The 21646-nt window shown below is 41.3% G+C and overlaps 1 protein-coding gene across 1 annotated transcript in view; it reads left to right on the plus strand.

The window, feature by feature from the left end:
* arhgap39 (Rho GTPase activating protein 39) overlaps positions 1-21646 on the plus strand; it is a 487284-nt gene that overhangs the window by 377631 nt on the left and 88007 nt on the right. Inside the window, exon 15 of the mRNA XM_041183281.1 lies at positions 12404-12477. Coding sequence (XP_041039215.1) covers positions 12404-12477 — 74 coding nt within the window. The remainder of the gene's footprint in view (positions 1-12403; positions 12478-21646) is intronic.

Genomic DNA, 21646 nt, shown 5'->3' on the forward strand with positions numbered 1-21646 from the left:
GAGTGGCCTGAAAATAGGCCTTATGAAATCATACACTGCAGAAGGAGATCATTTGGCCCTGTAGTAATTATAATTTTGCTAAACGTAAGACTGTATGTTAAGAATAATCCTGTGTTGTAAGATCACATGATCTGTGTAAACCAATGAGTTAGCAGCACAGGGAACCTATAGGGAGAGAGTTTTTCTTTAGTTTTAGAGTTTGATGTACACATGTAGTTGCTGCCACTGTTTTGTAAATAAAGTTTAATGTTTCCACCAAGAAAAGTTGCCTGGAAAATCAACTCTTTAAAAAATTGGCAACGAGGATAAATCAGTTCCAATGCTGTCCTTCGCCCAACGATTGAGAGTATCTAAGATAATTAAAAAGAAAGGAAGATACACTCATCCCATATGTCATAGTTTGGCAGAATTGATCCCATTGAGCCAGCCACAGATGACTGGTCTCAATATATAGAACATCTTGCATTCTACTTTCAAGCCAACAAAATCACAGGGGAGGAAAAAAGGAGAGCAATTCTCCTGAGTATTTGTGGGAGCAAAACCTACAGTATAATTCAAAGCTTGGCAGCCCCCAGTGCCCCAGATTCAAAGACTTTCAGTGAATTAGTAGACCTTGTTAAGTGACATTTTCAACCCAAGCCCTCAGTCACAATGCAGAGGTTCAGGTTCAATTCACGGAATAGAGCCCCAGGGGAGACCATTGCTACCTACGTGTCAAAATGAAAACAACTAAAGGAATATTGTGATTTCAGTGAAACCTTGAATGATATGCTCAGGGACCGTTTGGTCTGTGGCATGCAAGAGGATGCTATTCAGCGAAGATTGCTGACTGAAGTGGATCTTGATTTTATGAAAGCGTTAGAAATAGCGCGTGCGATGGAAAGCGCTGTAAGGGGTGCACAAGCAATTCAAAGTGTGCAAAATGGTACCATTTTCCTAGTTGGGCAGAAACGGTCAGCCGAAAGTGGCACAAAAAGCCAGGACTCCGCCGCGAAGCGGGAAACAGCCCCCGCTAACCAAAAATTTAGAGGAAACAGCTTAGCAGAAAATTCAAAAACTAATTTTTATCACCGTGGAAACAATCATACTCCTAATGATTGGCAATTTAAAAAGGTAGAGTGCTATTTTTGTCACAAGAGTGGGCACATATTGAAACATTGCAAAGTGAGATTAAAACAGGCTCCCAGACAACAAACAAAGTCCAATGAAGGATATAGTGTGGAAGAACCAGAAACAACCAATTCTGACATTTATTCCTTATTCAACGTGAAAGTTGGGGAAAAAGCAAAATACTGTGGATGCTGGAAATCTAGAACAAAAACAAAAATACCTGGAAAAACTCAGCAGGTCTGACAGCATCTGCAGAGAGGAATACAGTTCACGTTTTGAGTCCGAATGACTCTTCATCAGAACTAAGGACAAATAGAAAAGAGGTGAAATATAAGCTGGTTTAAGTAGGGGTGGTTAGAGGACCAGTGATAGTTGGAGATTGCCAAAAGATGTCATAGACAAAAGGAGAAAGAGATGTTGACAGTGGTGATATTAGCTAAGAAATGTGCTAATGGGGACATTAAGCATAGAAAGCAGGACGAGCAAGCGACAGTTGAGAAGACAGAGCCAACTACTGTCATATTGTAAGGCAATGGTAAACCCTTAAAAATGGAAGTAAACACTAGTGCTTCTACCACTATAGCAGGAAAACACACTTTCAGATATTTAAATAAAAGGTGATCAACAATTAAATTTGGAACAAACCTCTGCAAGTTGAAAACGTACACAGGTGAAGCAAATCCAGGTAAAAGATACATGTTTATTATAGACACCAAACAGTGCAACTACCAATGATGGTATTAGGAGGTAGAGGACCAAGCCTTCTAGGTCAAAATTGGTTGAGGGAAATTAACCTTGATTGGCCAGTGGGATTTCAATAGGAAGCTGGAAGAGTTCCTGAGTTGGAAAAGGAACAAGGCAAGGTACTTCAGAAAGAGCCCGGAGAGTCCATGGACTGCAACAGGATGAAAAAGGAGTGTGTAGCCATTCAGCAACCTGAATAAATGAAGACTGCCTTAAGCAACAACACAGGAGAACAGCAGAAGAAACTCAAGGAGACTCTGCTAAATTACAGAATTCAAGATGAAGCAATTGAGCTTCGCAAAGAAGAGGAAAACTTGTTGAAAGACCTTCACGCACTACAAGGAACCCTCAGGTCAAAGTTTGTACCTCTGGAAAATTATGAAGAGAAACGGGAAGGATTTAACGTCACTCTGAACAAACTGAAGAACCAATTGGTAGAGAAGACACAACAATGTTCAAGGCTCCAGGAGGAAGCCAACGGATACAAGAAGGAGATAGAAGAGCTGAAGAATCAGCTGAATGAAGCTAAAGAGATCTTGAAAGCAAAAGTCGTAGAACTTTCCAAGATGTGAGTAGATAATGAAGTCATGGGTAGCTTACCTACTGAACTAAGACAGGTTGAGATTTCACCTGAGAGAAGTCTGGCCGACAGTGAACAGTGAAGTAAAAAAAAAAGGCCGAAACTAAATTCTGTGGTAGAAAGAAGATGACATGTAGGATGAGGATGCAGAATTACTGATGAGAAGCCGTCTTCAAACAAGACTAAGCCTGATACCTCCCAATTTGGAGGGAAGGTGGAGAAAAGTCAAGGGAACCAAGAAGTGACTCATGATTTGCATAGTCATGAGCAACACTTTACTGTTGGACAAGCAATATATGTGAGGAATTTCATTGGAGGACCGAAGTGGTTATCTAGTAAAGTAAGCTCTGTGACAGGACCATTGTTGTAATACATGGAAGTGGAGGGCCGGATTACCTGAAAGCATGTAGATCGTTTAGGAAGAAGGGAGATACTCCAACAAAATGATGTTCCACTGTAACCATTGCTGAACCACTGGTTCTTGTTGTTTGTTCAACCAAGGACAGGCATGCTTGATGTCCCTGTTGGAGTGGATGACACTGAACTGCCTGTGCCTAATGAGATACCTGATGTTAATGTGGTTAGACCATAAGACATAGGAGCAGAAATTAGGCCATTTGGTCCATCGAGTCTGCTCCGCCATTCAATCATGGCTGATGTTTTTCGACCCCATTCTCCCACCTTCTCCCGTAACTTTTGATCCCCTTACCAATCAAGAACCTATCTATCTCGGTCCAGAGAATGTGGTTCCTGTCAAAGAATCAGAAACCGCGGAGCTACGACGTTCCACACGGATCAGGAAACCACCTGAAGGACTGAACTTGTGATTTCATGACCAGGGTAAATATTGTAATATCATGAGATAAATATCCTTGTAAATACAAAATGTACAGAAAAGTTAAAGGGAAAGGAATGTAGTAATTGTAGTTTTGATAAACGTAGGACTGTAGCTTTAAGAATAATCCTGTGTTGTAAGATCATATGATCTTTGTAAACCAATGAGTTAGAAGCATGGGGAACCTCTAAGGAGAGAGTTTGATGCACACATGTAGTTGCTGCTGATGTCTTGTAAATAAAGTTCAATGTTTCCACCAAGAAAAGTTGCCTGGAAAATCAACTCTATAACAGGCCCGATGCTGGCTCTTTTAAAAAGCTATCCAGTTAGTCCCACTACCCTGCTCTTCCCCAGAGCACCTGCAAATTATTTCCTTAACAAGTATTTATTCCATTCCCTTTTGAAAATTACTATTGAATCTGCTTCCACCACCCTTTCCTGCCATGCATTCTAAATGATAACAACTCACTGCATTAAAAACATTTCTCTTCATCTCCCATAGCTCCCCGGTTTAAAAAGGGGAAGAATCAGCCAGTGTTTCTACTGCTAATAAATATGCAGCACTATCTCTTGGCAGCATTTGGACCCCAGATGAAGGGAATGGGACAGTGTGATTTCTGCACCATGGATACAGATTTGCTGACATTCAGCATAAAATGCTGAGATAAAGAATGGTTACAGTTGAGGAATTGGTTGGTAAACAACATCCATGGAACCAAACTACAGCCAGGAAGTGCTTTCAAGAGAGGAAAATAAGTCTCCCTTGCCTGTCTTGATGTCCACATGATAGATTCTTTGAACTATGTTGAGGCATCTTGTTCTGTCCCTAGTTAAAACAGAGACCAAGTCTCGTACCAGGGTAAGTAGCATAAAGAGAAGGCTGTATATTTTTATAGTCCTTTTTGTGACCTCCAGATGTCCCAAAGTGCTTTATGGTCAATTAAGCACTTTTTAAACTGTAATCATTGTTGTAATATAGGAAACATGGCAGCCAGTTTGCACACAGCAAGGTCCCACAACCAGCAATCTGATTTTATTGATGTTGCTCGAGTGTTAACTTTCAGCCTGGATACCGGGAAGACCTTCCCTTCCCTTCTTTGAAATAATGCCACGGAATCTTTTACATCCTCCCGGGGCCTCGGGCTTAATGCCTCATCTGTAACATGGCATCCCCAACTGTTCAACTCTCTCAATGCTGCACTGGAAGTGTCAGTCTAGATTAAGTGCTTAAGTCTCTGAAGTGAGATTTGAACCCACCAACCTTGAGGCCAGCATGCCAGGAAATAGAGAATCACTGAAGTGAGCATTGCCAGGCCCCATCTACTGCCAGTGGGCTATGACCAACAATGCAAACTTGCAAATATTGGTCCTAGTGGATTTTAGGATCGTAATTGTCGGAACTATTTCCAATTTGACATTTATGCATAATAGTGAAACATCTTTTGAGAACGCTGTGACCTTCACTAATATAAATTAGAATGCCAGATACTGTAAAACTGTTACAACAACAGAACCACATAACTGGCCAGTTAAAATCTGCAGAGAAAACGGACAAACGGTTAACCTTTTGGGCTTGGCCTTTCTTCAGAACTGGGAATCAAAATATGATGAAGAAGCATTTTAGAGTCAAAAGAAAGGTAAAGATAACATGAATGGAGTGGAAGTATCAGTGGAAATACCAGTAACCTGCTGAAAAGCAAAACAGGAGATTGTTGAATGTAAAGATCATCGCAACGTGTCACTAAGCATTAACAACGTTAAACAGAGAACTTGCGAACGTCTAAAGCAATAATAGACAATCCCTGAAGAGATCGAAGGTGGGCGATGTTGAAATCACAGCCCGCATATCAGATTGTGTCAGTTCTTGCCATGAACATTTTGTATATGCTGCATGCGCGTATACTCTTTACAGGTTAACACTGCATGCTGTTGAAATACTTTCACATTTCATGTCATCCCACAAGAAATGAAAAATTGGGATGGAAAATAGCTGTTTGCTCTGCAAATCAACCAGCAAGTTCAGAGGATTAAGAGACATGTTGTGAGTTGCAAATCTCCAGAACTTGCTTGTAGGTTTGCATTATTCCACTATTTGCTTCACACAAATGTGTCTCGCTCTTAATCTCACCATTACTTATAAGAATTTGCTGCATTTGCACATAATTGCCCATTAGATTCACCGAAAATCCTTGAAGGTGGTGGTGAGCCACTTTCTAGAAACACTGCAGTCCATGTGATGAAGGTACACACTGGTGTACTATTTGGCAGGGAGCTCCGGGAGTTTGACCCAGTGACAGTAAAGGAATATTTATATACTTCCAGGTTAGGAAACTGTGTGTGACTCGGAGAGGAATTGGAGGTAATGGTGTTTCCTTCTACTTCTAGGTGATGGATTTGGGTTGAAGAAATGTTGATGAACTCCTGCAGTACATTTTGTAACTGGTACACTTTGCAATCACATTACGTTGGTGGTGGAGGGAGTAAATGTTTAAGGTGGTGGACGGAATACGGATCAACTAGGCTGCTTTGTGCTGGATGATGTCAGGTTTCTTGAGTGTTGTTATAGCTGCACTTATCCAGACAAATGAAGAGTATTCCATCACACTCCCGATTTGTGCCTTGTAGATGGTAGAAAGGCTCTGGGGAGTTACTAGCCACAGAATTCAGTTTCTAACTGCTCTTGTAGCCAAAGAGTGTGAAATATTGGATGAGAGAAACATAATGAGGGAGAAAATATTAATGAATTTAACACCCTTGAGAGATGAATCACCAACCTTGGATGAAATAGGAGGAGTAGGCCATTCAGCCCCTCAAGCCTGCTCCACCATTCAAATAGATAGATGGGCCAAATAGCCACCTCCTGTGAGGTAAATCTTTCTATGTTTCTAAGAATAGATGGTTATGCTGATAGAATTGAATGAAGAGGGATAGGAGGAGATTAGTGTGGAACATAAACCTGGCATAGACCAGTTGGGCTAAATGTCCTGTTTCTCTGCTGTAAATTCTATGTAATGCTACGTTAAGGTGAAGTACTGATGGTCACAGTTCTATCACTGGAACTGATTAAGAGTGTCACGAGATAGAGATTAGCTTAATGGCAATTCTCCTCTAAAAATTAAACAATAAGTAAACCTTGTATTAGTTACTGTTTTTATGTACGTAATTGAAGGCTGATTGCAACAAACAAGATAACTACAAGTATCAGTGATAGATTGAGCAGTTAATCTTATTTCTGGGCATGTTAGCTGAGGGAGGATTATTCAGTTGGACATTGGAAAAATCCCTGCCCTACTTCAAATAGTGCCAATGATTTAGTCTGAACAAGACACAGGATCTATACCATATTTGCACCTTTGTAACTGGCACCATCAAGTATAAATCATGTGTTGCAGTTATAGGAGCTATGATCTCTATTTGAAATGGAATTGCAGGTACTGCCACTGTACTAGATGACAACTGTTCTGTGTTTGCTTAAATTACTTGTTGAAAGGCAGCGCAATAGTAGAGCAGCCAATTAAGGCTGAGAAAATTGTACTTGTAGTCATGACTGATGGCCGAGCTATCGTTCTATATCGTTGTGAAGACAAGTCAAGTGAAGGACATGAGGTTTCTCAACAGGATGCGAGAAGACATCAAATTGAGACTCATGGGGAAACTGTCATGCCCTGAAGAGCAGTATGAGTTGAGGTTTAGGAGCAGGCTATTTCAGCTTTCCTAGTTTAGACATTTTCATAAGGGATAAAGGTAGGAAGATGAGAAAGGAGCAATGCCTCATCTTGGACAAGGTTTTGGGAATTCCAGGAGATAATGTGTCCAATCTTTATTTCAGCACAGTGGGGCTGTAGGAAAAGATATAACTTGCAATGATAATAGCCCCTTTTATATCCTCAGGACATCCCAATGTGCTTCACAGCCAACTTAGTATTTTGTTCTGTAGACGAATGTGGCAGCCATTTCCTCAAAGTAAGATCTTGCGAATTAGATAAATGATCTGTTTTTATTTTCGTGTTTGCTTGAGGAAGGAACGTTGGATTAGACACGAGGGGAAAAATGTTATTCTTCTCTTGGAATAAGACCATGCAATCATCGAACTCTGCACCAGAGGCCTGAATTTAACAGCTCTCCCAAAAGACCCAATAATCCAGCACTCCCTCACTACCAAGCTGAAGTGTCAGACTGGATTATGCAGATCAAGTCCTAGTCGGGGAGGCTGGAAACTATAATGTTTTAACTCTGAGGCAAGATAATAATAAAGCTAAGCTGACAACTTGGAGGAGGAAGTGTAGGCAGTAGGAGTTTGGATCTGAGATAGGCTAGGAGATGAAAGTTCAGAAGAATGTGGGCTGTAATATCAATATGAACATGCGAATTTAGAGCAGGAGTACACCACTTGGCGCCTTGAGCCTGCTCCGCCATTCAATAAGATTATGGCTGATCTGAACGTAACCTCAACCCCACATTCTTGCCTACCCACGATAACCTTTCACCTTGTTAGTCAAGGATCTATCTAGCTCTGCCTTAAAAATATTCAGACTCTGCAACTCTCTTCCTCAAAAGGCGGTGGAAGCAAAGATTCACAACCCTCAGAGAAAAAAAAATTGCTCCTCATCTCTGTCTGAAATGAGTAACCCCTTATTTTTAAAATGTCCACTAGTTCTAGATTCTCCCACAAGAGGAAACATCCTCTCACATCCACCCTGTCAAAGCCCCCTCAGGATCTGAAAGGTTTCAATCAAGTCGCCTCTTACTTGTCTAAATTCCAGTGGATACAAGCCTAAACTGTCCACCTTTTCCTCATAAGGCTACCCGCCCATTCCTGGTATTAGTCTAGTAAACCTTCTCTGAACTGCTAACACACTTACATCTTTCTTTAAATAAAGAGACCAGTACTGTACACAATACTCCAGATGCGGTCTCACCAATGCCCTGTACAACTGAAGCATAACCTCCCTACTCTTGTAATCAATAAATGATAACATTCTATTAGCTTTCCTGATTACCTGTTGTACCTGCATACTATCCTTTTGTGATTCATGCACTAGGACACCCAGATCCCTCTGAATCTAAGAGCTCCTCAATCTTTCATCATTTAGATAATAAGGTTTTTATTCTTCCTGCCAAAATGACAATTTCAGATTTGCCCACATTATACTCCATTTGCCAGGTTTTTGTCCACTCACTTAACCTACCTATGTCACTTTGTAGCCTCCTTACGTCCTCTTCACGGTTTACTTCCCTACCTATCTTTGTGTCGTCAGCAAATTTAGCAACTGTTCCTTCAGTCCCTTCATCCAAGTCACTTATATAAATTGTAAAAGTTGAGGCCTCAGCACTGATCCCTGTCACTCATCACATCCTGCTACCCAGAAAAAGACCCATTTGTGCTAACTCTCTGGTTCCTGTTAGCTAGCCAATCTTCTGTCCATGCCAATATGTTGCCCCCTACACCATGAGCTTTTATTTTCTGCAATAACCTTTGATGCGGCACTTTATCAAATGCCTTCTGGAAATCTAAGTATAGTACATCTACCAGTTCCCCTGTATTGACAGCACCTGTGACTCCTTCAAAGAACTCCAATAAATTGGTTAAACATGATTTCCCTTTCATAAAACCATGTTGACTTTGCTTGATTGCCTTGAATTTTTCTAAGTGCCCTGCTATTACATCTTTAATAATAACTTCTAACATTTTCCCTATGACAGATGTTAGGCTAATTGGCCTATAATTTTCTGCTTTCTATCTCCCTCACTTTTTGAATAAAGGAGTTATATTTGCTATTTTCCAATCTAATCGAACCTTCCCCAAATTTAGGGAATTTTGGAAAATTAAAACCAGTGCGTCAAGCATCTCACTAGCCACTTCTTTCAAAAGCTTAGGGTGAAGTCCATCCAGACCTGGAGGTTTGTCAGCCCACAGCCCCAACAATTTGCTCAATACCACTTCCCTGGTGATTGTAATTTTCCTGAGTTCCTCCCTCCCTTCCATTTCCTGATTTACATCTATTTCCGGGATGTTACTTGTGTCCTCTATAGTGAGGAACGAAGCAAAGTACCTGTTTATTTCATCAGCTATCTCCCTTCTTTCCATTATCAATTCCCCAATACTCACTATCACTCTGTATATTACTAACTAGCTTTCTCTCTAATTTTTCCCTCCTTATTAATCTTTTTGTCATTCTTTGCTGTTCTTTATATTCTGTCCAATCTTCTGACCTGCCACCTGCCTTTGCGCAATTATATGCTTTTTCTTTAAGTTTGATACTGTCTTTAACTTTTTTTGTACACAGATGGTGGGCCCTCCCCTTGGGATTTTTCTTCCTCATTGGAATGTATATATTCTGAGTACCCTGAAATATCCCTTTAAATGTCTGCCACTGAACTTCTATTGACATATCCCTTAACCGCATTTGCCAGTTCACTCTAGCTAACTCTGCTTTCATGCCCTCATAATTGCCCTTATTTAAATTTAAAATGCTAGCCTTGGATGTGCTCAAATCTCCTTCAAAATGAATGTAAAATTCAATCATGTTATGATCGCTGCTACCTAAGAGTGCTTCACAATGAGGTTATCGATTAATCCTATTTCATTCAATACCAGGTCTAGTATAGCCTGCAGAACATGCTGTTCTAAGAAACTATCCTGAAAACATTATATGAACTCCTTATCTATGCTACCTTTGCCCATCTGATTTTTCCAGTCCATATGTAGATTAAAATCCCCCAGGATTATTGCTGTACCTTTCTGGCAAGCTCCCATTATCTCTTTTTTAATACTCTGTCCTACCATGTAGTTACAATTAGGGGACCTGTACACCACTCCCACAAGTGACTTCTTGCCTTTATCATTCCTCATCTCAACCCAAAACCACTTCTACATCCTAGTTTCCTGAATTTAGGTCATTCCCCTCTAATGTGCTTATACCATTATTAATTAACAGAGCTATCCCTCCACCTTTTCCTAACTTCCTGTCCTTTCTAAATGTCACATATCCTTCAATATTCAGGTCCCAATCTACATCATCATGTAGTCTGGTCTCTGTAATTGCTATCAGATCGTACGTATTTATTTGTATTTGCACTATCAGTTCATCTGTTTTGTTTCGAATGCTATGTGTGCTTAGATACAGAGCCTTTAGTTTTGTCCTTTTATTATTTTTGTAGCGTCTGGCCTTATCTGATGATTTACCCTTAGATTTGTACTCTCTGTCCCTTCCTGTCACAGGCTGTTTATCATTTCCCATATTAATACCTGTCTCTCTTGCCTTATCTCTATTCCTTGGTTTACCACATCTTCCCAAATTTGATCCCTTGACCCCACTATTCAGTTTAAAACCCTCTCTACATCCTTAGTTAGGTGGCTCGTGAGGAAACCAGCCGCAGCACAGTTCAGGTGTAGACCATCCCAACGGTACATATCCCACTTTCCCCAATACTGGTGCCAATACCCTACAAACCAGAACCCATTTTTCCCACACCAGTCTTTCAGCCGCACATTAATTTCTCAAATCATATTTGTCGTATGCCAATTTGCACGTGGCTTAGATAATAATCCAGAAATTACTATCTTTGAGATTCTGCTTAATTTGGTGCCTTGCTTGTCATACTGATTAAGTAGAGCCTCCTTCTTCATCCTGCCCATGTTGTTGGTACCTAAATGGACCACGACCACTGAATCCTCCCCCTCCCTCTGCAAGTTCCTCTCCACCCGAGCAGATGTTTCGACCCCTGGCACCGGGCAGGCAACAAAGCCATCTGGACTCTTGCTCTTTGCTACAGAGAACAGTGTCAATCCCCCTTACTATACTGTCCCCTACTACCACTACATTCTTTTTTGCTCCCCCCACTTGGATGACTTCCTGTACCATGGTGCCATGGTCAGTTTATTCATCCACCCTGTAGCCCCCACTCTCATCCAAACAAGCTGAGAAAATCTATTGGACAATTACAGAGGCTCACACTCCTGCCCTCTGGGTCCCCTTACCTGCCTCACTCGCAGTCACACCCTCCTGTCCCTGGCCACTGACCAAATCAGAAGACCCTATCCTAAGTGGTGTGACTGACCCTGGCATAAAGCATCCAGGTAACTTTCCCCCTTCCTGATGTGCCGCAGTGTCTGCAGCTCAGCGTCCAGTTCAATGACTCTGAGCTAAAGTTCCTCAAGCCACAAACACTTACTGCAGACGTGTTTGCCCTGGATCACAGTGTTGTCCAGGAGTTCCCACATGCTGCAGCCTCGACACATCACCATAATGTGTTTAAAATAATTACTTAATTATATTATGCACTTATTTATGTTGCTTTCTTATATATTTTATTAACTTTACCACCAAATAATGTACTATTTTAAACCTTAGGGATAGAATAGAAGTTACCCGCTTACCAGATACTCACCAAACAGCTAAATCCTTTCCCTGTAGTAGAACAAGAACCAATTTCTATGCGGATAGAAAGAGGAAATGAACAACTCTTTCTCCCAACTTCCATCTCACTAAACTCCAAGTCTTCACTCAGTTAGTCAGCTGCACTCCATTTACCAGGGTGTACTAAAGAACCCTGAATTTATAGTAAGCTGAACTGGGGCTACAGTAACCAGGTACATCCAGTTAGCTCATCAACTACTCAGCTCCTAAAGCTGAGAATGAGTCCCTAAACTGCAAGAAAGAACTTGGCCTGCTTACACAGTACTTTCCAGTTACTGCTAATTATAGACTAGAGTAGATTATTAAGAACAAAATTAACACTTAAAACACCCCTCTCACTCAGTTAGTGGCTGCACTCCGTTTGTAATGGAGAGAGAGATTGCCTATCAAATTACAAAATTTCTGGACTTGGGAATACACAAGGTATCCTTCCTGATAGCTAACATGACTCAAAACCAGATTCCTCAGATCAATAAACACAGGGAGTCAGGATTCCCGTGGAGCATCCCACTAACCAAATGTTTCTCTCTAATCAACATCACTTAGTGTCTGATGAGCCCTGCCCAGGCCAACCATGAGAAACTCCAACACCCTTGAGCACCTAATGCTTCATCAGCAGTCAGGCCTTACACACACCCATATGCACCTTATCCCCACACCAGTTAAACCTGATATACATCCCGTGTCTAATGGTTTTCTGTTCCTCTTTGATAGGTGTTGCTATTAGCACGTATGCTAAGTACTGCTACCGTAAACTGCAGAAATCGGCTCTGACTGGAGCGAAGAAGGTAACTGAGTTTCTCACTTTTTTTCCCAGTATAAATTGTGCTGATGTGTTAATATGAGTATCTAACTGTGCTTGTTCATTTGTACTGGCCTTAACTAGCCCAAAATGCTAAAGGGAAAGCTCCCAATGTTTTGGGAGGAATGACATTGTGAGGGAGAGGGGATGGGAGACAAGAACACTTGTGTTGAAACGTATTGGTTGTTGAGCGAGGATTGATAACCAGGATAAGAAAGTGATTGGTTCGATGACAGTTGGATCAAAGGATCCAATTATTCAATCCAGCTGGGTGTAAGAGCTGAGCTACCACTGCTGGAGATCATAACACAAGAGATCTGGCTGGGGATGAGCTACAAACATGACATACGTACAAACTTACAGAGCCTAACAATGCAGGAGAATTGGTTTAACATCAGTGGAAGTTATAACACGAGGGAACTGGCTAGGGACTTTTGAGGAGCCTATATTAATATCGATTGGGATACCTTTACTAAAGTGCTGTGCTTCGGCATTGCCATGATCTTTGTATGTTAATTCAGGCCCTACGAGAAAGGCTGGAAGACCATGGTTACCTACGTCACTCGGCATGGCACTTAGATGACGACGATGAGAAAGTGCCTTGGCTTGCCTAATTACTCTGACTGACAGTTCAAGTAAAATTAGAAATTTCAGCAGAGTGGTTTAGTTGAGGAAATGATGAATATGTACCTAGAGCTTCATGAACTTTAAATATATTGTCTTTTCTTGAATTGGTTCTGCTGTGGTGCCATTCCAGGAGCACTGGGCACACTCCAGAATCTTACTGAAGTGGCCTTTCCGCACACATAAAGCTAGACAATGTGACTGTGGAGGACGTCACAGGCAAGCCTTCCTCTTTCTTCACTGGTGTCCAGCCACATATTATCCCTGATTTTAATCTAACTCACCCAATGGAAACAGGTTAGATGCTCATTCTACAACCTATTAGAGCTATAAGGGTAAAATTATGAAGACAGGTTACATAGACTAGGCTTGTATTCCCTCGACTGCAGAGATTAAGGGGTGACTTAATTGAAAAGCAGAATACTGCGGATGCTGGAAATCTGAAATAAAAACAGAAAATGCTGGAAATATTCAGCAGGATATGGCAGCATCCGTGGAGAGAAACAGATTTAATTGGGGTGTTTAAGATGAATAAGAAGGATTTCATTGTGTAGATAGAGACAAACTATTTCCCCTGCTGGGGAGAGACCAGAACAAGGGGGTTTAATCTTAAATTAAAGTCAAGCTGCTCAGGTGTGATGTCCAAAACTGATTCTTCAGACAAAGGATAGTGGAAATCTGGAACTCTCAAATTTCACAATTGAGATTAATATTTTTATTCAGAAAGGGTATTAAGAGATATGGAATCAAGGCAGATAGATGCAGTTAATATTCAGATGAACCATTATCTAATTGAATTGTGCAACAGATTTGAGGCGAGTGAATGGCCTTTCTCTTGTTCCTATGTCACGAGATTTTACTCCGTGGAAGTCTGTTTCCCTCTCAGTGGCTCCAGTTAAAATATCCAATGGGTGAGAGGGGTCATTAATCGGCATCAGGATTCAGACGAATTGTAGCATGGCGACCACCACCTCAGCTATGAGCTGCTAGTTCATTGCACAGTAGGGGATCGAATCCCAAGGCCTGCTGGTGCAAATGACTCAGTTAAACTAAACTGCTTTAAAGGCAGCTGTGGTGCATGCTCAAGAGGGCAGATGATTTACTCCTGCTCCTATTTGTTATTTTTATGGGGGAGACATTTTTTTAATGTTTAAGCAAAAGCACTGAATCTGAACTGACTGCAAATTAGAAACAAATGTGAGCATGCAGCTCCAGAGGATTCTAGCTGGCTATTGAAATCAATGTAAGGTTACCATCTCCTACAGCAGACGTTAATCCTGCCATCCTTCATTCCACCTTTTGACTGCTAATTTGTCTCACATCATACAAGAGAAAATGATTGTAAACCCTTTTCTTCCCTGCTTTTAATCTGTGTCCGTTAAGGTTCGCTTTAATGAAGAACAAATGTCCCTTTCAACAGTAATGTTTTATTGAGCATGAGAGTGCGCTCTGCACCTCTGGTGTGTAATTGCCTTATCAAAGCAGAATGAGAAATTGAATTAGACGCAACTTTGCATAATCAGTCTCAGCCAGATTTAAGAGTGAATAGATAAACAGCTTCACAGGAGACTAACTTCTTACTTTCTAAAGGACCTTAAAACATTAAATAAAACAACATAATTGCCTTCCTCGTTTTACTCATTCATGGGGTGTGGGCATTGCTGGCTGGGCTAGCATTTATTGTGCATCCCTAATTGCCCTTGAGAAGGTGGTGGTGAGCTGCCTTCTTGAACCACTGCAGTCCGTGTCATGTAGCTACACCCACAGTGCTGTTAGGGAGGGAGTTCCAGGATTTTGACCCAGTAACAGTGAAGGGGCAGTGACATATTTCCAAGTCAGGCTGGTGAGTGGCTTGGAGGGGAGATTCCTGGTGGTGATGCTCCCATGTGTCTGCTGCCCTTGTCCTTCTAGATGGTGGCAGTCCTGGATTTGTAAGGTGCTACCGAAGGAGCCTTAGTGAGTTCCTGCTGTTGTAGGTGGTACACACTGCTGCCACTGTGTGTCAATGGTGGAGGGAGTGAACGTTTGTGAATGTGGTGCCAATCAAGCGGGCTGCTTTGTCCTGGACGGTGTCAAGTGAGTGTTGTGGGATCTGCACTCATGGAGACATGTGGAGAGTATTCCATCTCACTCCTGACTTGTGCCTTGTAGAGGCTTTTGGGGAGTCAGGAGATGAGTTACTCGTTGCAGGATTCCTAGCCTCTAACCTGCTTTTGTAGTCACAGTGTTTATACGGTCCGTCTAGTTCCATTTCTGAACAATGGTAACCCCCAGGATGTTGATAGTGGGGCGGTTCAGCAATGGTAATGCCACTGAATGTCAAGGGGTGATGGTTAGATTCCCTCTTGTTGGAAATGGTAATTGCCTAGCACTGTGTGGCACGAAGAGGGGAGGAGGGTTCTGGAAAGGGGATACATAGGCTTACAAAGCAAAAGGATGTGGCAGCCTTGCAGGGCAGCTATTTAGGTATTGATACCCTAAATGTGATAGGAAGGAACAGAATGTACAAACATAAAAGAACAGCAGCAAACAGGGTCAAAGGGGGAAAAAATGGTTAAAAGGCAAAATGAATGGCCCTTTACTTAAATGCACAAAGTATTTGGAACAATATAAATGAATTAATGGCACAAATAGAGGTTAATGGGCACAATCTTATAGCCATTACAGAGACATAGTTACAAGGAGATCAAAACTGGGACCTAAATATTCAGGGTTATGTGACTTTTCGAAAGGACAAGAAGGAATGGGTAGTGGGGTAGCTTTGTTAGTATGAGATGGAATAAGTATGATAGCAAAAATTGATCTTGGATCGGAAGATGTAGAATCCATATGGGTAGAGGTAAGAAATAACATGGGGAAGAAGATGCTGGTGGGAGTAGTCTATAGTTCCCCTGACAGTAGCTATACTGTAGGACAGAGAATACATCAGGAGATAATGAGGGCATGTGAAAAAAGCAGTACATTAATCATGGTGACTTTAATCTTCACGTAGATTGAGAAACTCAAATTGGCAGAGATAGACAAGAGCGAGAATTTATAGAGTGTATCCTGAACAGTTTCTTAGAACAATATGTTGTGAATTCAACCAGGGATAAGGCTATTTTGGATCTGGTAATGTGTAATGAGGCAGGTTTATACATGATCTCAGAGTAAAGGATCTCCTAGGAAACAGTGACCATAATATGGTAGAATTTAGCATTCAGCTTGAGAGTAAGAAATTTGGGTTGGAAACAATTGTGCTAAACTTAAATAAGGGTGATTACAATGGAATGAGGGCCGAGTTGGCTGGAGTGGACTGGGAAAGGAGTTTAGCAGAAAAGGCAGTTGATGAACAATGGCTGACGTTTCAGAAAATAGTTCATGACTCTCAACAAATATATATCCCAATGAGGAAGAAGGATTCAAGGAAGGGGATAAACCAACCATGGTGAACCAAGAAAGTTAAGGACAGAATCAAATTAAAAGAAAAAACATACAATGTGGCAAAGCTTAGTGGTAAGCCAGAGGATTGGGAAAGTTTTAAAAACCAACAAAAAATGACCAAAAAAATTATAAAGAGGGAGAAAATAAACTTTAAGGGTAAACTAGAAAGTAATATAAGAACGGACAGTAAGAGCTTCTTTAAATATATAAAAAGGAAGAGAGAGGCCTAAGTGAGCATAGGCCCCTCAGAGAATGAGGCTGGGGAAATAATAATGGAGGACCAGGAATTGGCAGAGGAGTTGAATAAATACTTGGCTTCAGCCTTCACAGTAGAAGATACTAATAGCATTCCAAAAGTGCTAAATAATCAAAGGGCAAAAGATGGGGAGGAAATAGATACAATAACTATCACTAGAGAAAATGTACTAGGGAAACTAATGGGGCTAAATGCTGACAAGTCCCTTGGACCTGTTGGTTGCATCCTAGGATATTAAAGGAAGTAGCTACAGAGATGGTGGATGCACTGGTAGTAATCTTCCAAGAACCCTTAGACTCTAGAAAAGTCCCAGAGGATTGGAGAAAGGCCAATGTAACACCCTTATTCAAAAAGAGAGGGAGACAAAAAGGAGGTAACTATAGGCTAGTTAGTTTAATATCTGTGATTGGGAAAATGTTGGAGTACATTATAAAGGATGTAACAGCAGAGCATTTAAAAATACATAATCTAATCAAGCAGAGTCAACATGGCTTCATGAAGGGGAAATCATGCCCAACAAATTTATTAGAATTCTTTGAGGAGGTAACAAGCAGGATAGATAAAGGGGAACCAATAGATGTAATATATTTGAATTTCCAAAAGGTGTTTGATAAGGTACTCCACATAAGGCTACTTAATCAGATAAAAGCCCATGGTGTTAGGGATAGTATATTAGTGTAGATAGCAGATTAGCTAACTAATAGAAGACAGACAGTTGGGATGAGGGGGGCATTTTCGGGATGACAGCTTGTAACTAGTGGAGTGCCACAGGGATCAGTGCTGGGGCCTCAATTATTTACAATGTATGTTAATGACTTGGATGAGGGAAGTGAATGTACTATCACCGAGTTTGCGGATGACACAAAAATAGGTGGGAAGGCAAGAAGTGAGGATGACACAAGGAATCTATAGATGGATACAGACAGATTAAGTGAGTGGCAAAAACTTGACAGATGGAATATAATGTGGGAAAATGTGAAGTTATGCACTTTGGCATGAAGAATAGAGGAGCTGAATATTATTTAAATGGAGTAAGACTGCAGAAGGCTGCAGCACAGAGCGATTTGGGAGTCCTTGTGCATGAGTCCCAAAAAGCTAACATACAAATTCAACAGGTCATAGGGAAGGCAAATGGAATGTTGGCCTTTATTTCAAAGGGAATGGAGTATGAAAATAGGGAAATCTTGCTAACCACACCTAAAATACTGTGAACAATTTTGCTCCCCTTATCTAAGGAAAGATATACTGGCATTGGAGGCAGTCTCAGTGAAAGTTCACTAGATTGATCCTGCGTATGGAGGGATTTTCTTATGAGGAGAGGTTGGGTAGGCTGGGCCTGTACTTCTTGGAGTTTAGAAGAATGAGAGTCGACCTTATTGAAACATATAAGATTCTTAGGGGCCTTGATAGGTTAGATGCTAAGAGGCTGTTTCCCCTTGTGGGAGAGTCTAGGACTAGAGGGCATAATCTCAGAGTAAGGGGGCACCCATTTAAGAAAGAGATGTGGAGGAATTTATTTTCTCAGAGGGCAGTCAATCTATGGAATTCTTCATCACAGAGGGCTGTCGAGGCTGGGTCATTAAATGTATTCATGATTGAGATAGAAAGATTTTTAATCGGTAAGGGAATCAAGGGTTATAGGGGCATGGCAGGAAAGTGGAGGTGAGGATTATCAGATCAGCCGTGATCTCATTGGGGCAGAGCAGAATCAATGGGCCGAATGGCCTACTTCTGCTCCTACATTTTATGGTCTTATGGTTTCATTTGTCAGCTCAAGCCTGGATATTGTCTAGGCCTTTCTGCATTTGGACACGGACTGGTTCAGTATCTGAGGAGTCACGATTGGTATTGAACATTGTGAAATCATCAGCATCATCCCCACTTTTCACCTTATGATGAAATGAAGGTCATTGATGAAGCAGCTGAAGATGGTTGGGCCTAGGACAATATCCTGAGGGACTCCTGCAGTGATATCCTGGAACTGTGATGATTGACCTCCAACAACCACAACCATCTTCCTTTGTGCTAGGTATGACTCCAACCAACGGAGAGTTTTCCCCCTGATTCCCATTGACTCCAGTTTTGCTAGGCCTCTCAGATGCCACACTAGGTCAAATGCTACCTTGATGTTAAGGGCACCTCTGGAGTTCAACTCTTTTGCCCATGTTTGAACCAAGGCTGTAACATGGTCAGGAGCTGAGTGACATTGGCAGAACCCAAAATGTGCATCAGTGAGTAGTGCCGCTTGGTAGCTCTGTTGATGAACACTTCCATCACTTTACTGATGATCAAGAGTAGACTCATGGGGCGGTAATTGGCCGAGTTGGATTTATCCTGTTTTTCTGGGTACAGGGCATACCTGGGCAATTTTCCACATTGCCAAGTAGATGCCAGTGTTGTAGCTGTACAGTTGCAACACTTAATTATAATACCTCTGGGTCTTGTTAGCTCAACTGCAGTCTGCCTTTACTAATCAAACCATTTCTTAAGCGATTTGCCCTGTTGAGGCTATATATATGACCCAATCACTAATTGCCCAAAGAAGCTGGTGGTGGGGCCTCTCCATGAACTGGTTCATTCTGTGTGCTGAAGGTACTCACAGAATGGTGTTTTGTCAGAAATTCATAGGATTACAGTCCAGAAACAGGCCATTCAGCCCAACCAGTCTATGCCGATGTTTATGCTCCACTTGAGCTTTCTCCCATCTGTTCTCATCTAAATCAACCATCGTAATCATCTACTCCCTTCACCCTCATATACTTGTCTAGTTTTCCCTTAAATGCATCCATATGATTTGCTTTGACCACATCCTGTGGCAGCGAGTTCCACATTCTCCATATTCTTTGGGGTTTTTTGTATTAATTCCTGGGATGTTGCCCATCCCCATCTGTCCTAGAACTGAGTGGCTTGCTCGGCCATTTCGGAGGGCATTTCAGATTCAAACACATTGCTGTGGGTCTCGAGTCACATGTAGGTCAAACCAGGTAAGGATGGCAGATGTCCTTCCCTAAAAAGGGCATTAGTGAACCAGATGGGTTTTTACAACTATCGATGATAGCTTCATAGCCACCATTACTGAGACTAGATTTATTTATTTTTTAATTAATTGAATTTAAATTCCACCAGCTGCTGTGGTGGGATTTGAACCCATATCCCCTTTGGCAAAAAAAATTTCCCCTCTTCTCTGTCATAAATGGGCCACCCCTTATTTTTAAATAGTGGCTTCTCGTTCTAGATTCTTCCACAAGAGGAAACATCCTTTCTACATCCACCTTGTTAAAAACCTTCAGGATCTTGTAATGTTTCAAACAAGTTACCTCTTAGTCTTGTGAACTCCGGCGGATACAAGCCTAGCCTGTCCAACCTTTCCTCATAAGCCAACCCTCCCATTCCAGGTATTAGCCTAGCAAACATTCTCTGAACTGCTTCCACTGTATTTACATCCTTCCTTATAAGTACTTTACACAGTACTCCAGATGTGCTCTCACCAATGTCCTGTACAACTGAAGCATAACCTCTCCATTCTTTTGTATTCAATTCCCCTCACAATAAATGATAACATTCTATTAGCTTTCTTAATTATTTGCTGTCCCTGCATACAACACCTTGAGTTCTGTAAGCAATTATGGGAACCAATAGAAAGGTTGTGTTGGTCTTGGAAGGAGTCCAGTGTAAACTAGAATAATGCCTGGACTCCAACGTTCAAAATACAAGGAGAGATTAAATGAACAAGGGTTGTATTATCTGGAATTTAGAATGGTAAAGTGATTTGATTGAAGTCGTCAAGATATTAAGGGGAACAGATGAGGTAGATTGAGAGAAACTAAAATGGAGCCAGCTCTTTCAAAAGTGTAATTAGGAAACACTTCTTCACACAAAAGGTGGTAGACGTTAAAAACTCTCTTCCGCAAATGGCAATTAATGCTAGAGAAATTGTGAATATTAAAATTTTGATTGATAGATTTTTGTTAGCCAAAGGTATGAAGCAAAACAGGGCAAAGATGAGTAAGTGGAATTAGGTCACAGATCAGCCATGATCTCATTGAGTGGCAGAACAGACTAATAGCTCCCTCTGAAAGCAAAATATCACGGATGCTGGAAATCTGAAAAATAAACAAAAATTGCTGGTAAAACTCAGGTGTGGCAGCATCTGTGGAGAGAGAAACAGTGTTAAAGTTTCAAGTCTGTATGACTCTTCTTCAGTGCTAAAGAGAAGTTGAAATGTGATGGATTTTATACTGTTTAAGATGGGGTGGAGCAATATAGAAGGTCAGGGATAGGTGGGAGCTAAGGAGAGATTGACAAAGATGTCATGGACGGAAGACAAAGGGAGTGTTAATGGCAGTGATAAAGACTAAAGAAGGTGCTGGTAGCAGCATAACGGTAAGAGCAGAATGTATTAATAACTGAACAAGGGCCAGTGCCCTGTGAAAGCAAAACATAGAGACCAGTGACAGATGGCCTTGTGGGTTCGGGGGAGGAGGTTGGGGAAAATGGATTTTAAAAAAATAAATAAAAAATGAAAATAAAAAGTAAAATTTTAAAAATGGATTAAAAAGGGGGGTAAAAATAGAGGAGAAAATTCATGCTCTGAAGTTTTTGAACTCAATGTTTAGTCCAGAAGCTGTAAAGTGCCTAATCAGAAGATGAGGTGCTATTCTACCAGTTTGCGTTGGGCTTCACTGGAACGTTGCAGCAGGCCAAGGACGGACATGTGGGCTTGAGAGCAGGATGGTATGTTGAAATGGCAAGCGACAGGAAGGTCTGGGTCGTGCTTGCAGACTGAGCGAAGGTGTTCCACAAAGCGATCACCCAGTCTGTATTTAGTCTCCGCAATGTAGGGGAGGTCACA

The sequence above is a fragment of the Carcharodon carcharias genome, chromosome 3 (genome assembly GCF_017639515.1).
Source record: "Carcharodon carcharias isolate sCarCar2 chromosome 3, sCarCar2.pri, whole genome shotgun sequence".
Taxonomy (NCBI): domain Eukaryota; kingdom Metazoa; phylum Chordata; class Chondrichthyes; order Lamniformes; family Lamnidae; genus Carcharodon; species Carcharodon carcharias.